The sequence below is a fragment of the Macrotis lagotis genome, chromosome 6, assembly GCF_037893015.1.
Source record: "Macrotis lagotis isolate mMagLag1 chromosome 6, bilby.v1.9.chrom.fasta, whole genome shotgun sequence".
Taxonomy (NCBI): domain Eukaryota; kingdom Metazoa; phylum Chordata; class Mammalia; order Peramelemorphia; family Peramelidae; genus Macrotis; species Macrotis lagotis.
In genome coordinates, this window is record NC_133663.1 from 74,876,822 (window position 1) to 74,892,421 (window position 15,600).

Consider the following 15,600-nt stretch of genomic DNA (forward strand, 5'->3'; position numbering starts at 1 on the left):
AGTAAGTGGGAGATTATCTGAAAGGGGAAAGAGAGGAGGAGACCATCTCAGGCTTGGCAGCCATCTAGGGCAAAGATACCAAGAGGGGTGAGGAGTGGAGAGTGTTGTATCTGAGACCAGTGGAGCTGGTCACAGAGCCATGAAGGGGCCTGGAAGAAAGGGCCAGGTGGGAAGGATTTGAAATGACAAATAGAGGAATCTATATTGGGTCCTGGAGACAGGAGAGAGCCACAAGAGGTCACCAAGGAAGAGGAAGTGAAGTGGTCCAGCATGTATTTTAGAAATATCCCCTTGGCAGCTGAGTAGAGGATGGACCAGAGAGGTAAAGACTAGAGGCAGGGTGACCAGTTACTATTAAAATAGTTCAGCCAAGAGGTGATTACACCTGATAATAGAGGACTGGTTATATAAGGGGGAAAGAAGAGGATATTGAGAAGAGTTGCTGTGAAAATGGGAATATGATCTGGCAACAAATTAGATATGTGGGGTAGACAAGCATAAGGAATTTAACATGGACTGGTTGCCTGAGAAGCTAGCAGCACTCTAAATAGTAACAGAAAAATCTGTGGGGTAAAGAAAATGTGCTATTGTTTGGATATGTGAAGTTGATATGCCTGCAGGATATACAGTTCAAGATATCCAAAAATTAGTGAATGACATGGAACTAGAGCACAAGAGAAAGAATAGGGCTGGAGATTGAAATGGTTACAAATATAGATCTATAGATATGGAAATATAAATACAGATATATACATATATATATATATATAGATATAATATGTACAGATTTACACATATACACACACATATTTTAGAATCATCTGCATAGATAACATAATTGAGTCCATGGTAGCAGATGATATCACTAAGGTAGTTGGCAAAGTCAGAAAAGAGACTCCAAATCAAGAATGAACTGGATGACAAGTTGGCACAGGAGACTCAGAAAGAACTGGCTGACTAAAAAAGAGAAAACCAGGACAGAGAAGTGTCATGCAAGCCTAGAGATGTCAGAATAACTAGGGGGAAAGGATATCAAATGCTACAGACAGATCAAGAAGGATAAGTATTTACTTCATTTGGCAATTAACAGACCTCTGCTTTGTTTATTTTTTGCTTTTTGCAAGGCAATGGGGTTAAGTGATTTGCCCAAGGTCATACAGCTAGGCAATTATTAAGTTCTTGAGGCCACATTTGAACTCAGGTCCTCCTGACTCCAGGGTTGGTGCTCTATACAATGTGCCACCTAGCTGCCCCACAGACCACAGTTAACTTTGAAGAGAAAAGATCTTAACATCATCATCACTAGACATACCAGAGAATGATGTCAAGAGGGCCTTGGAAAGCATAGTCAGCACTAAGGCCAGTGGAGGAGATAGCATTCCAGGTTAGCAATTTCAAACCCTAAAAGACGATACTGTGGAAGTGTCATTTGCTATGCTGGCATATTTGGAAAACTCACCATGGCCACTGAATTAGAAAAGATAAGTTTAAATCACAATCCCAAAGAAGACCAATTCAAATTACTACATTCATTTCACATGCCAGCAAGGTTAAAATTAAGATTGTGCAAATATAGGCTTCAGCAATATGTGAACTAAAAATGACCAGAAGAGTAGGCTAATTTTCAAAGAGACATTAGAACTAGAGACCAAATTGCCAATATTCACTGGATTATGAAGAAAACAAAGGTGTTCCAAAAAAAAATCTACTTCTGCCTCATTGACTGCACTAAAGCTTTCGATTGGGTGCATCTAACAAAAATGTAGCCAAATTCTAAAAAAAATGGGAGTACCAGAACATCTTACTTGTCTGCTGAAGTCCTTGTGTGTGGGTCAAGAAGCAACAGTTAGAAATAATCATTTTACAATTGGTTTGTTTAAGCCTGGAAGACTGTATATTATTTCACTTTTGTGTGGAATATATCACATGAAATACCAGGCTAAATGAACCAAAAATTGAAATTAGGGTTGCTGGGAGAAAAATAAATAGTCTCAGCTATACAGATGACACCACTCTGACTATGATAATGAAGAATTAAGATTCTTGATGAGGGTAAAGGAAGAAAGTTTAAAATCTGACTTGAAGCTTAACAATAACAACAAAAAAAACAAACAAAAAACCTAAGGCCTTGCAACTGTTCTGATCACATCCTGTCAAAGAGAGAGGGGAAAAATGGAAGCAGTGTTACATTTTACATTCTTGGGCTCAAAGATCATTTGGGATCAAAGATGAAAGATGTTTGGCAACTGCAGTCACAAAATTAATTCATATTATTCACTGGAAATTCAAATACTGAATTAAATACTTTGGTCACATAAGAATACAGAACTCATGCGAAAAGACCTAATGTTAAGAAAGATTGAAGGCAAAAGATAAAGGGGATGACAGAAGATGAGATGGATAGATAGTGTCATGGAAGCAGTGAACATGAACCTGGGAAATAATGGAGATCATATTCCAGATTCTTCTACTATGTTCTATAGTCTTGCCTGGACAGACTTTGAGAGACAGTGGAAGACAAAAGAGCCTGAGTGCTATGGTCCACAGGGTCAGGAAAAATCTGGCAGGACTGAATGATTCAACAAGAGTAACAACAGAACAAGGTTGTCTAATTTGAATGATGATGTTGGAGGAGTTAAATTCTAAGCAAAGTAAGATCCTAAGAAAGCAAGAAAAAGCAGAGGTGCCTATTGTAGATAACTGTCTCAAGGAACTTAAAGGGAAAGGATTGGAAAGATAGAAAACAATAGCTAGTGGGAAATGAGAGTATTGAGAGAGTGATTTCCTGTTTGTTGCTTTATTGATTTTGTTTGTTTTAAAGAATATGGGAAATATAAATATGCTTGTAGGCATCAGTTAAAGGAGTCATTAAACTGAAAAGTTTGAGAATAGATAAAAGTGGGAAAGATATTAGGGACAATCTGATAATTATCTGATAAAAAATATGAAAATATGGGATTAAGGCAAGACATCGGAGTGTTGGTTTTGGCAAAGAAAGAGGTCACTTCTTCATCTTGAGACCAGAAATAAAGGAGGAAGAAGTATGTGAAGATTTCTGGATAAAAATAGCAGCAGCATCAAGAATAGCTTTTACATAGCATTTTAAGATTAAGATATGTTACATGATTTTATTTTCACAAGAAACCTATGAAGTAGGTGCTAGTGGTAAAATGAATATATCCATTTTTCAAATGGTATGAAGTGAGGAGGCAGAAAGAAGGAACAGTTCTCAGTGAATAGCCCCAATTTTTCAGTGAAACAACAAACCAAGATTTGTTTTATAAAAGTATTTGCTGATTTTTTTAAAAAAAATCACAGTGAATATTTAATAATGAGCTCTCTCACACCAGTCTGAGTTGGCTAAAAGAAACTTCCAGATTAGGGAGAGAGGGAAAGTGTAATTCAAACATGGAAAATTGAAAATCTCCCAGAGACAAAAAGTGAAATGCTGAATATAGTGAAGAGCTGTTAGCAGGCTAATTTGACTAGCAGTCAAAGTAACAAAGAAAAGTAATATGGACCAAGCTTATTAAGTATATGATTTTAGACAAGTCACTTAATCCTGCTTGCCTCACATCCAAGATAAGCTCAAGTCTTCCAGATTCATACCTGGGCACTAAATTCAGATAGTTCTGGGGTAGCAAAGTGAGACTGATGATTAAACATATTACCCCACCCTGCCCCATTCAAATCCAATTCACATGCTTATCATGGCATCACCTCCCTGATGTTATCATGGTCCTCAAGAAAAAAGCCTAAATTAAAAAAGAAGTTCCAAAGGTAGATGAAGAAATTCTTCTCTAAAAAAAGAATGGAAGCTGCAGAAACTAATGACTTCATGAGACAACAAGAATCTCTTAAAAAATTGAATAAATAGAAGAAAATGTAAAATACCTCATTAGCAAAACCAATGACCTCAAGAATAGATCAAGGGGAGACAACTTAAGAATCATTGGGCTTCCTGAAAACATTGAGGATAAAAAAAGCCTGGACTCAATACTACAGGATTTGGTGATGGAAAACTGCCTTGATATCATGGAACCAGAGGACAAAGTAGACACTGAAAAAAATGCATCAATCCCCTCTGGACTGGGATCCCAAAAATGAAAACACCCAGGAATATTGTGGCCAAATTCCAGAACTATCAAATAAAAGAGAAAGTCCTGCAAGCAGCCAGAAAGAAACAATTTAGATACTAAGGAACTGCAATAGGGATTACACAGGGCATGGTGCATCAACTTTAAGCGATCGAAGGGCCTGGAATGCAATATTCTGAAGAGCAAGAGAACTTGGAATTCAGTCAAGAATTCGCTATCTGGAAAAACTGAGTCTTCTTTTCCAGGGGAAATAATGGCCATTTAATGAAATAGGATACTTACAACTTTTCCAGAGTTAAATAGAAAATTTGGACATCAAACAGGAGCCTCAAAAGACAAAAGAAAAGGTTAAAAAAGAGTAAAGAAAAAACTACTATCCAATAAGATGAAACTGGCTATAACCAAACCTGGGAGAAATACTTTCATAAATCTCAAGAACTATCTCTATTAGAGAGAATATACTTATTTAGAAGTAATGGACCATTATGACTTATCTGTGACTCTGATAGACTGATTTAAAAACAATATCTCCTTCAAAAGGGGAGGGGGGACAGTAAAGAAATGGGAGGATGGAGGAGACTGAATGGGGTAAATCACATTTGCATGAAAAGGGACAAAGGACCTATTGCAATATAGGGGAAGAAGGGAGGATGTGATAGCTACCTGAATCTTACTCTCATCAGATTTGACTCAAAGTTAACATACATACACTCAGTTAAGAAATTAATATTAACCTCTCAAGTAGCAAAAGAGGACTTCAAGCCAAGATGGCAGAGAGAAGCCAGATCCTGTGATAAGATCTACTGATCTTCCCTCATAAACAATATGAAAGAAACCTCTTAATGGAAATTATGATGACAAAATGCAGAAAGAGAAGCCAGAAGAAAACAACACAAACCTCAAGGTCTATCTTCTGGGATTGGGAGTGTGGTGAGTGCAGAGAGTAGACAATCAGTGGGAGTGGGGTCAGATCAGAAACAGGGGCTTTCACTATGGGAACCACTTCACTGTGGGATTCAATTGGCTGTGGGAAATAATTCACTCTGAGAAACAACCAAAGAGTGGAGGCATGGTCATGGAAGTGATAGTCTGGGATTTACAGGAAAGCTGGAGGATAGGTTCCAGCCTCTAACACCTCCCTATTCGCCAGGAACAGATATTATATCCAGTGAGAAAAGCCTTCAACACCTCCTACTAGCCACTCAGTGAGAAAAGTCTCCAGAAGTGAGTAAAGCCTCTAGGGATCTCCATACCAAACCTCTGTGAACCAGCCCCTCCCCCAACACAAGATCTTAGGAAAATGAAGAAAGGCCAGTGGAGAGGGGGAACATAGAAAAATTTCAAGTATTTAAAGGGGAAAGGAGGAAAAGGGGAGAAAAAGAGGAACTAACAGAAGGAATGAAAAGAAGAAGGGACAAAGTGAAAGAGGAACAATAGGGGAGGGCATTGGATATAAGGGGTAAACACATTGAAGGAGGTGGTATTCAGAAGCAAAATAGCAGGGAATGTGGATAAAGTGAAAAAAAATGGGAAAATACAAACAGAGGGAAGATAGCATGGAGGGTAATAAAAACGTTAGTAGTTATAATTTTGAATGTGAATGGGTAGAACTCTCCTATAAACTGTAAGTGAATAGCAGACTGGATTAAAAACCAGAATCCTACAATATGCTGCTTACATAAAACTCATTTGAAGCAGAGAGGTACATTTAGAGTAAAGGTAAAAACTTGGAACAAAATATATTTTGCTTCAGTTGAAGTGAAAAAAGCAGGGGTAGCAATCCTTATCTCAGACAAAGCAGTTGCAAAAACAGATCTCATTAAAAGAGATAAGGAAGGAAACTATATCCTCCTAAAAGGTACCATAGACAATAAAGTAATTTAAATACTAAATATGTATGCACCCAAGTGGTATAGCATCCAAATTCTTAGAGGAGAAGTTGAACGAGTTACAGGAAGACATAAACAGCAAAACTCTACTGGTGGGAGACCTCAACCTCCTTCTCTCAGATTTAGATAAATCTAACCATAAAATAAAAAGAAGGAACATAAAGAGGTAAATAAATTGTTAGAAAGCCTAGACATTATAGACCTTTGGAGAAAACTGTATAAGGATAGAAAGGATTATAGTTTTTTTGGCAGTACATGACACACAAAAACTGACCATGTACTAGGGCATAAAGGCAGAAATAGTGAATTCTTCCCTCTCAGATCAAAATACAAAAAAAAAAATCACAATGCAATAGTGGGCCATGGAAAGATAGACCTAAAACTAATTGGAAACTAAATAACCTCATTTTAAAGAATGAGTGAATCAAGCATCAAATTATAGAAAGAATTAATGATTTCATCCTAGATAATGACAATAATGAGACAACATACCAATATTTATGGGATACAGCCAAGGCAGTTGTCAGGGGATAAAGTATATCTTTAAATGCTTACATGAATAAAGTAGAGAAAGAGAAAACCAATGAACTAAACATGAAACTAAAAAAAAATAGAGAAAGAACAAATTAAAACCCCCTCAAATACCAAAATAGAAATTCTAAAAATTGAAGGCAAAATTAAAAAAAAATCAAAAGCAAGAAAACCATGAACTAGTCAAGAGTTGGTTTTTTGAAAAGACAATAAAATTGAAATACCTCTGGTTAATTTGACTTAAAAAAGAAAGAAGAAAACCAAACTGCTAATATCATAAATGAAAAAGGTGAACTCACCAGCAATGAGGAGGAAATTAAGGTAATAATTTAGAATTATTTTGCCCAACTCTATGCCAATAACTTTCATAATCTAAATGAAGTGGATTAATATTTACAAAAAATAAGTTGCCCAGGTTGAATGAAGAGGAAATCAAATACCTAAATAACCCTATCCCAGAAAAAGAAATTCTACAAATCATCGTTGAACTCCCTAAGAAAAAATAATCTGAGCCAGATGGATTCACAAGTGAATTCTATCAAACATTTAAGGAGCAATTGGTTCCAATTCTATATAAATAAACTCTTTGGGAAACAGGTAAAGACAGAACTCTGCCTAACTCTTGTTCTATGACACAAATATGGTGTTGATACTTAAACCAAGAAGAATCAAAACAGAGAAAGAAAATTATAGACCTATCTCCCTAATGAATATGTATGCAAAAATCCTAAATAAAATCTTAGCAAAGTGATTATAGCAATTTATCACTAGGATAATATATTATGACCAAGTAGGATGCATCCCAGGAATGAAGGGTTGGCTTGATATTAGGAAAACTGGTAGGATAATTAATTATATCAATAACAAACCTAATAGAAATCATATCATTATCTGAATAGATGTTGAAAAAGACTTTGACAAAGTACCGCACCCATTCCTACTAAAAACACTAGAGAATGTACGAATAAATGGATTGTTCCTTAGAATGATTAGCAGTATCTATCTGAAACCATCAACAAGCATTATATGCAATGGGTATAAACTAGAGGCATTCCCAATAAGATCGGGGGTGAAACAAGGATGCCAATTATCACCACTACTATTCAATATTGTATTAAAAATGTTAGCTTCAGCAATAAGAGAAGAAAAAGAAATTGACAGAATTAGAGAAGGAAGTGACAAAACTCTCACTCTTTGCAGATGACATGATGGTATATCTAGAGAGTCCTAAAAGTCTTTAAAACTTCTAGAAACAATTAGCAACTTTAGCAAAGTTGCAGGATATAAAATGAAGCCTCAAATCCTCAGAATTTCTGGATCTTATTAGCAAGACACAGCAGAAAACGCTAGAAAGAAAAACCCCATTTAAAGTAACTTCAGACAATATAAAATATTTGGGAATCTACCTGACATAGCAGACTCAGAAACTGTATGAAAACAATTATAAAACATTTTTCACACAAACAAAATCAGATTTAAATAACTGGGCAAATATCAACTGCAGATGGACAGGCCGAGCTAATATAATAAAAATGACAATTCTACATAAATTAAACTACTTATTTAGTGCCTTACCAATCAAACTTCTAAAAAATTACTTTAATAAGCTAGAAAAAATTGTAAATAAAATCATATGGAGAAACAAAAAGTCAAGAATGTCCATGGATTTAATGAAAAAAAAAAGTACAAAAGAAAGTGGCTTAGCCTTTCCAGATCTACAATTATAATACAAAGAAATAGTGATCAAAAACTATCTGATATCGGCTAAGAAATAGAATGATGGATCAGTGGATAATATATTAGGTACAAAACAGACAGAAGGAAATGATAATTTTTTGATAATACCAAAGAGTCCAGTTTCTGGGATAAAAACTCTCTCTTCTAGAAAAACTGTTGGGGGAAATTTGAAGTTGGTATGGTAGAAATTTGCATTAGACCAACACCTCACACCCTAGGGACCAAGATAAGATCAAAATGGGTACAGGATTTAGACATAAAAGGCAATATTATAAGCAAACTAAGAGATCAAGGAATAGTTTCCCTCTCAGATCTATGGAAAGGGAAGCAGTTTATAAGCAAGGAAGAGATGGGGAATATCATTAACAACAAAGTAGATAATTTTGATTACATTAAATTAAAAAGCTTTTGAACAGACAAAACCCCTGAAACCTAAATCAAAAGAAATGTAGTAAATTGGGAAACAATTTTTACAACTAGCGTTTCTGACAAAGGACTCATTTCTAAAATATTTAGAGAACTGAGTCAAATTTATAAAAAATATAAACCAAGCCATTCCCCCATTGACAAATGGTCTAGGGATATGCAGAAGCAGTTTATAGAGGAGGATATCAAATCTATCCAGAGTCAGATGAAAAATTGCTCTAAATCACTACTGATTAGAGAAATGTAAATTAAAGCATCTCTGAGGTACCAACCTCACATCTCATTCTGAGTTTGGCCAATATAACCAGAAAGGACAATGATCAATGTTGGAAATCTGGGACACTAATACATTGTTGGTGGAGCTGTGAACTCCAAATTTCTGGAGAGCAGTCTGGAATTATGCACAAAGGGCAATAAAAATATTCATAGCCCTTGATCCAGCAATAGCACTACTGGGTCTATACACTGAAATATTCATAGCAGAGCTCTGTTTGTGGTGGCAAAGAATTGGAAATTAAGTGAATGGCCATTGATTGGGGAACAGCTGAACAAAGTGTGGTATATGTATACTATGGAGCACTATTGTTTCATTAGAAACCAGGAGGGATGGGAATTCAGAGAAGCCTGTAAAGACTTGCATGAACTGATGCTGAATGAGATAAGCAGAACCAGAACAACACTGTTTACCTTACCAGCAACATAAGGTTGATGATCAACCTTAATGAACTTGCTCAGTTCATCAGTACAATAATCAAGGACAATTTTATTATTGCGATGGAGAATACCCTCTGTAACCAAAGTAAGAACTGTGGCATTTAAACAAGGGCCAAAGAATATAACCTTTTAATTTAAAAAAATTATATTAGATATTATGTAAGTTTTCTATCTCTTATATTTTATTTTTTTTCTTAAGGATATGATTTTTCTCTCAACATACAATTTTAATCAATGTATAGCATGGAAACAATGGTAAAGGCTATCAGACTACCTTCTTTGGGTGGGGGTGGGAGGAGGGAACTTAGATTGGGGCAAAAATTGTTAAATTTTTAAAAATCAATGTTGAAAAATATCTTTATATATCATTGGAAAAAATAAAATACTATTTACAAAAAAAAAGAACATAGGTCAAGAGATTCAGGAAAAATATGAAAACCAAATTCAACAGCTTAGTCAAGGAGATAGAAGAAACAACATGTTAAATACCAATTTAGGCCAAATGGAAAAGTTAATAAAGAGAAGAATACCTTAAAAAGCAGAACTGGCCAGATGGAAAAGGAGATGAAGCTCTCTGAAGAAAACAACTCCTTCAAATGTAGAATGGAGTTAAACTTTGCAATGACTTTGTGAGGAATCAAGAAACAATAAAATAACAAAAGAAGAAAAAACTAGAAGAAAATGTGAAATATCTCATTAAAAAACACTGACCAGGAAAATTGATCCAGGAGAGACAATTTAAAAATTATTGGGCTATCTGAAAATCATGATCAGTAAAAGAGCCTTGACTTCACTTTTAAAGAATTTCTACAGGAAAAGTGCCCTGATATCCTAGAATCAAAGAGCAAAATAGAAATTGAGAGAATCCACTGATTGCCTCCAGAAAGAGATCCAAAAAAATAACCCTGAGGAATATTATTCCAGAACTCCCAAGTCAAAGAGGAAATATTACAAGCAGTCAGAAGGAACCAATTCAAATATTGTCAGGATTACCCAGGACTTAGCAGCATCCACATTAAGGGCTTGAAGGGCTGGGAAAACAATATTCTGAAAGGCAAAAGGCAAAAGGCAAACTTTTGGAATACATCAAATACATCAAAGAATCAACTATGCAGGAAAACTGAACATCCTCTTCTGGGGGAAAAGATGGACATACAATGAAATAGGGGGAATTTCAAATATTCCTGTTGAAATAGCCAGAATTGAACAGAAAGTTCTATCTCCAAATAGAGGACCAGGCGAAACATAGAGAGGTAGACGAAAAGGGTAAATTATGAGGGATTTAATGACTATGAACTGTGCATATTCCTGCATGGGAAAATGATACTGATAAAAATCATATGAACCTTCTCATGTATTAGAGCAGTTAGGAACATATACAGACAAGGCACAGGAGAGAGCTGAATTTGAAGGTATTACATATTGTAAAAATGGAGTTAATGGGTGAAAAGGAAATGTACTGGAAGAAAGGGAAAGGAGAAGTAGAATATGCTAAGATATTTTATGTAAAAGAGTCAAGAAAAAGCTTTTGCAATGGTGTGGAAGTGGAGAAGTTGAGGAGGAATGAAGGAGCCTTCATTCTCATTGGAAATAGTTCAGAGAAGAAATAACATACATACTTAATACAGTATAGAAATCTAGGGAAAAGGAGAGAAAGGGGATGGGAGGAAAGAGGAGACTGTAGATTATAGAGGAGAGAGTAGATAATGGGAGAGGATAGTCAGATATAACACATTTTTTTTTTTTTTTTTACTTTTTGCAAGGTGGTGGGATTGGGTGGCCTGTTCAGGACTACAGGGCTGGGTGGTTGCTAGGTTTCTGGGTTGGGATGTAGGCTTGGGGCCTCCTGACTCCAGGGCTGGTGCTATGCATGCTGAGCCACTTGGCTGCCCCACAGCACACTTTTGAAGAGGGACAAAGTAAAAGGAGAGAAAAGATATAATAAATAGTAGTGGGGAGGAATTGATGGAGGGAATTACAATCAGCAACAGCAACTGTGGAAAAATATGGACTTGTGGAAAAATAAGCATGATGGATTTCTGATAAAGAATATGATACACCCCAGAGACAAAGCTGATGGTATCTGAACACAGCCTGAAGCACCTTTCCCCCCCTCTTTCACTTTATTTCTCAAGAGGTTTTTTTATTTGTGGGGGGGAGGGGGAGATTATGTTTACTCTTACGACAAGACTATGTATTTATTATATATTTACTATATATAAATGAAAATATAAATTAAGATTCCCCCGCTAAAAAAATTAAAGAAGTCTTGAATTAATTTACTATAAAGAAGTATCTTGATTTCATCTCCCACAAGCTGGACAAGAAAATCTTTGAAGGGAATGGTCAAGGAAGGATTGACTAGTTTTAGGAAAATGATTCTCCAAGTATGTTCTGAAAGTTAAATTGACTATCATTTTGTATGATGTAGCAAAATGATAATTGAACTTTAACCTGATCTATAAAATTACGTTTTATCTCATCTCTATAACAAAAGAGCAAGCCTTATTGGAAAAAAGAACAAAGGACAAAAAAAAATAATCATCACCATCATCACCATCACTTTATCATTCTGAAAATACAATCAGGTTTAATTTCAAAGTCAAAGAATAGGCTTCATATGATTTCATGGTAATCCTTGAGTTCTACTACCTGCTACCCCCTGAAAAAATATCATCTGAATAAGGAGAGAAAAAAAACTTTTAAATCATTTAAAAATGATTTTAAAAGGAAATGCCTGATTGATGAAATATTAGTGCTGAATTATAACACTATGACTATATGAGTTTCAGTTGAATTGCAATTAGTCACTCAATCAGCATGTAAGATGGTTGAAATCAGATCCTTTCTGTTTTTAAAGAAGGAAACTTGAAAGCAGTAGGGGACCAGTGAAACGAAATGGGAAGTAAGTTTGCCATCAAAAAAGAACAGAGAGGTAGGCAGACTGGAGGCACAGAAGACAATCTATAAAGGCTTTACAATTTTCACCAGTGGCAGTCCTATATCCCTTTCAAATTAGTTGAAACCAAAAGAACTTGGCCACAGAGTAGAGTTTTTGTCTAACAGCTGATGCTTTGCATGATTTATGGATTTTGCTTCTTTTGTTTATTTAAAGGATATTTATTCCCAAAATATTTGAAATATTAAGCAATTCAACTGAAAATATGAAACAATATGATAGTATCACTTTGTTAAGAGTTTGATACTTTCTGATGAAATTTATCCCATAAACAAAAGTCAATCTTATTATTGTATAATAAAATTTTTCATAATTAAACCTTTTCCTTTCATCCCCTTTTTTAAAGGATTTTGCAAGGCAAATGGGGTTAAGCGGTTTGCCCAAGGTCACACAGCTAGGTAATTATTAAGTGTCTGAGGCCGGATTTGAACTCAGGTACTCCTGACTCCATGGCCAGTGCTCTATCCACTGTACCACCCAGCCAACCCTCCTTTCATCTACGTTAAAAAAAACTTTTAACTTCAATAAATTATTCTATGAATCTAAAAAACAATTTATAATTTGATTTTTTTTTGGTTAAATGTGAAACAATAAAATAAATATTTCATACCTTTGTATGGGATTTCTGTTTTATTTTAGGTCTGGCTTGTTCCCTGGCTTCACGAACAGCTTTCTGGGTTGGACCTTCTGACTTATCTTTATCATATCTGTGACCCACTAGAAAATAAAACAATTTCATTTATGTTTGATTATTTTTACTCCTCTTAAATAAGGCTGCTTGTAATAGAAAATCAGATCAAAATGACAATGAAATAAGTAACAGTGAAAAAAAGATTGTACTTAATCATTTAACAAACTAAAGGAATGCCAAGTCCTAGATGTGAAAACAAGAGAGAGATAAAAGGGGAGGAAAAAGGCAAGATAAAAATAAAAATATAAATATGACACAAAGAAAATGGAATATTATTTTCTACTTGAAATCTAAAATGGAGATAAATTAATCATTTAAATTACCTATAATCAAATCTCCTAATCTTATTATTGAAATGCATCAACAGGAAACAAACTGTTAAAACTTTTTCATCTTTTTCACCTTCTCTTTACTGTTTTGCTTTACTTTTTGCTTTAATTGACAGTGAGATTATAATGTTAAAACTATGATCAAGTGAATCAAGACAAAGTAAAAAAAAAGATCCGCTGAAACACCTACAGTAATCTGAAACTCTTCCTTAATGGAGTTCACTTTTTCAAACTTGGTAACAGTCTCATAATCTTAGGACAGGCAGCACTTCAACTACAATGTTATTTCCAGTTAAAGGTTCAGGAAAAATAGTCCTGACAAGCAATCAAACTTTAGCATTCCACTTTTCTTCCTAATACTTCAAAACTACCTATTGGATGTGTTTAGGGAACAGGAATGCTTAACTGTCACCTCCAATTTTTATGATAAACTGGTGCTGTGGTCTCTTTGGTCATGGCAGATGATTAAGGAACTGGAAGAGGTTTGTTAAAGAGCCTTTATCTGTCACTATCCGATTCCATGGCCTATTAGTGGGCTAAGAAAATATCTAAGTCCAGGAGCATGTGCCTCTGATACTATCCTCCAATAGAAAACATAGGAACCACTAGTAGTCAATGAAATTGGATGCCAGTTAAGAAAAAAATAATTCAGTCCTAAAAGTAAGCTTATAGATCTATGATTGATGTCAGTTAACAAGGGTCATCCTAAATCTCTTTTGGTTTTTACTTTTTCAGAATTTGCCAGAAGTTGCATGTCCCAAGAATAGAGAGTTGAAGCATGACAATTGAAGCTATAAGAGAACAAAGCAGTTTTACTGTATTAGATAATGTATAAGCTATACATGCACAATGAATGTACACAATTCGAAAAAGCTAGTCTTTACAAAAGTCACAAATAAAAGTAGAGTGGCACTTCAGAACATATATTCCAGAATTGTTCCAGTAATGGAAAGGTAACAAAAAATATGCTAAGAACAACTGCTTCTGTTTGTTTTTTTTTAGTTTTTGCAAGGGAATGGGGTTAAGTGACTTGCCAGAGGTAACACAGCTAGGTAATTATTAAGTGTCTGAGGTCAAATTTGAACTCAGGTCCTCCTGACTCCAGGGCCAGTGCTCTATCCACTCCACTACCTAGCTGTCCCAAACAACTGCTTCTGAATAGTTTCTATAAGGAAGCAAAAAATAACATATTTTTCTTTTTTGAAAAAATAAGCACAAATTTTAATTGTAAACATATTTTTTGGGAATCTTTATTTTGTCAAAACATGTATAATACATTTTCAAACATGAAGTTCCTAAAATTATAAATCAAATAAAATTTCAATTACCTTAATTTCAAATGACAGCTGGATGGTGTTGTGATAGAGCAACAGGCCTGGAATCAAGAAGACTCCTCTTCCTGAGTTCATATCTGACCTTAGACACTTGATAAATTGTAGGACCCTGGGCAAGTCACTTAACCCTCTAGGCTTCATTTACTCATTTGTAAAATCAACAGGAAAACACAATGGCAAACTACTCCAGTACCTCTGTAAAGAAAACCTTCTATGGGGTCACAAAGAGTCATATAAGACTGAAATGAATAAACAACGAATATCATTTTAAATTTCCATTTTTAAAAGTATAGGCAAAGCATTTTATGACATACACTAATTACTAATGTTTACAACATTCTTTCCTGGAATGTGCCTCTCACTGGTCAGCATCATTATTGTTACTGAGAATCTAAAAGTATTTGACCAAAATGTATCAAGCAACTTCTTGTTTAGTGAAAATACCCAAAGAAGACATGATCCATGCTCTCCTTGAAATTATATTCTTGTAGGGTACCTGACATATATACATCAACTTCATTAATACAGGGTAAGTACATAAAAAAAAGAAACCAGCAAAGGATTATTGATGTCCAAATTCAGAATAATCATTACCAATAGAAAACTCAAACAACCATTTCAAGAAGTAATTTCAAGAGGTAACAAGTGAATTAAGTTGTGAAAAGGTGCAGAAGAACATAGGATGGCAAATAGTTCTAAGATTTGCAAAGAACAATTTTCTATGAATCTTAACCATAAGAATAAAAACATTAGAATCTCATTTCTACCAAGTATGATATAGAAAGGGTATAGTTAAATGATTCACAGATTATGGTATATTTATATTTCTACCAGTGACAAGTGACAAATTTGTTGATCATTCTACTAGAGAAGATAAAAAAGCTGGAGGAATA

The 15,600-nt window shown here is 34.9% G+C and overlaps 1 protein-coding gene across 1 annotated transcript in view; it reads right to left on the bottom strand.

Moving 5' to 3' along the window:
- SPAG16 (sperm associated antigen 16) overlaps positions 1-15,600 on the bottom strand; it is a 1,328,678-nt gene that overhangs the window by 1,210,901 nt on the left and 102,177 nt on the right. Inside the window, exon 9 of the mRNA XM_074191443.1 lies at positions 12,964-13,070. Coding sequence (XP_074047544.1) covers positions 12,964-13,070 — 107 coding nt within the window. The remainder of the gene's footprint in view (positions 1-12,963; positions 13,071-15,600) is intronic.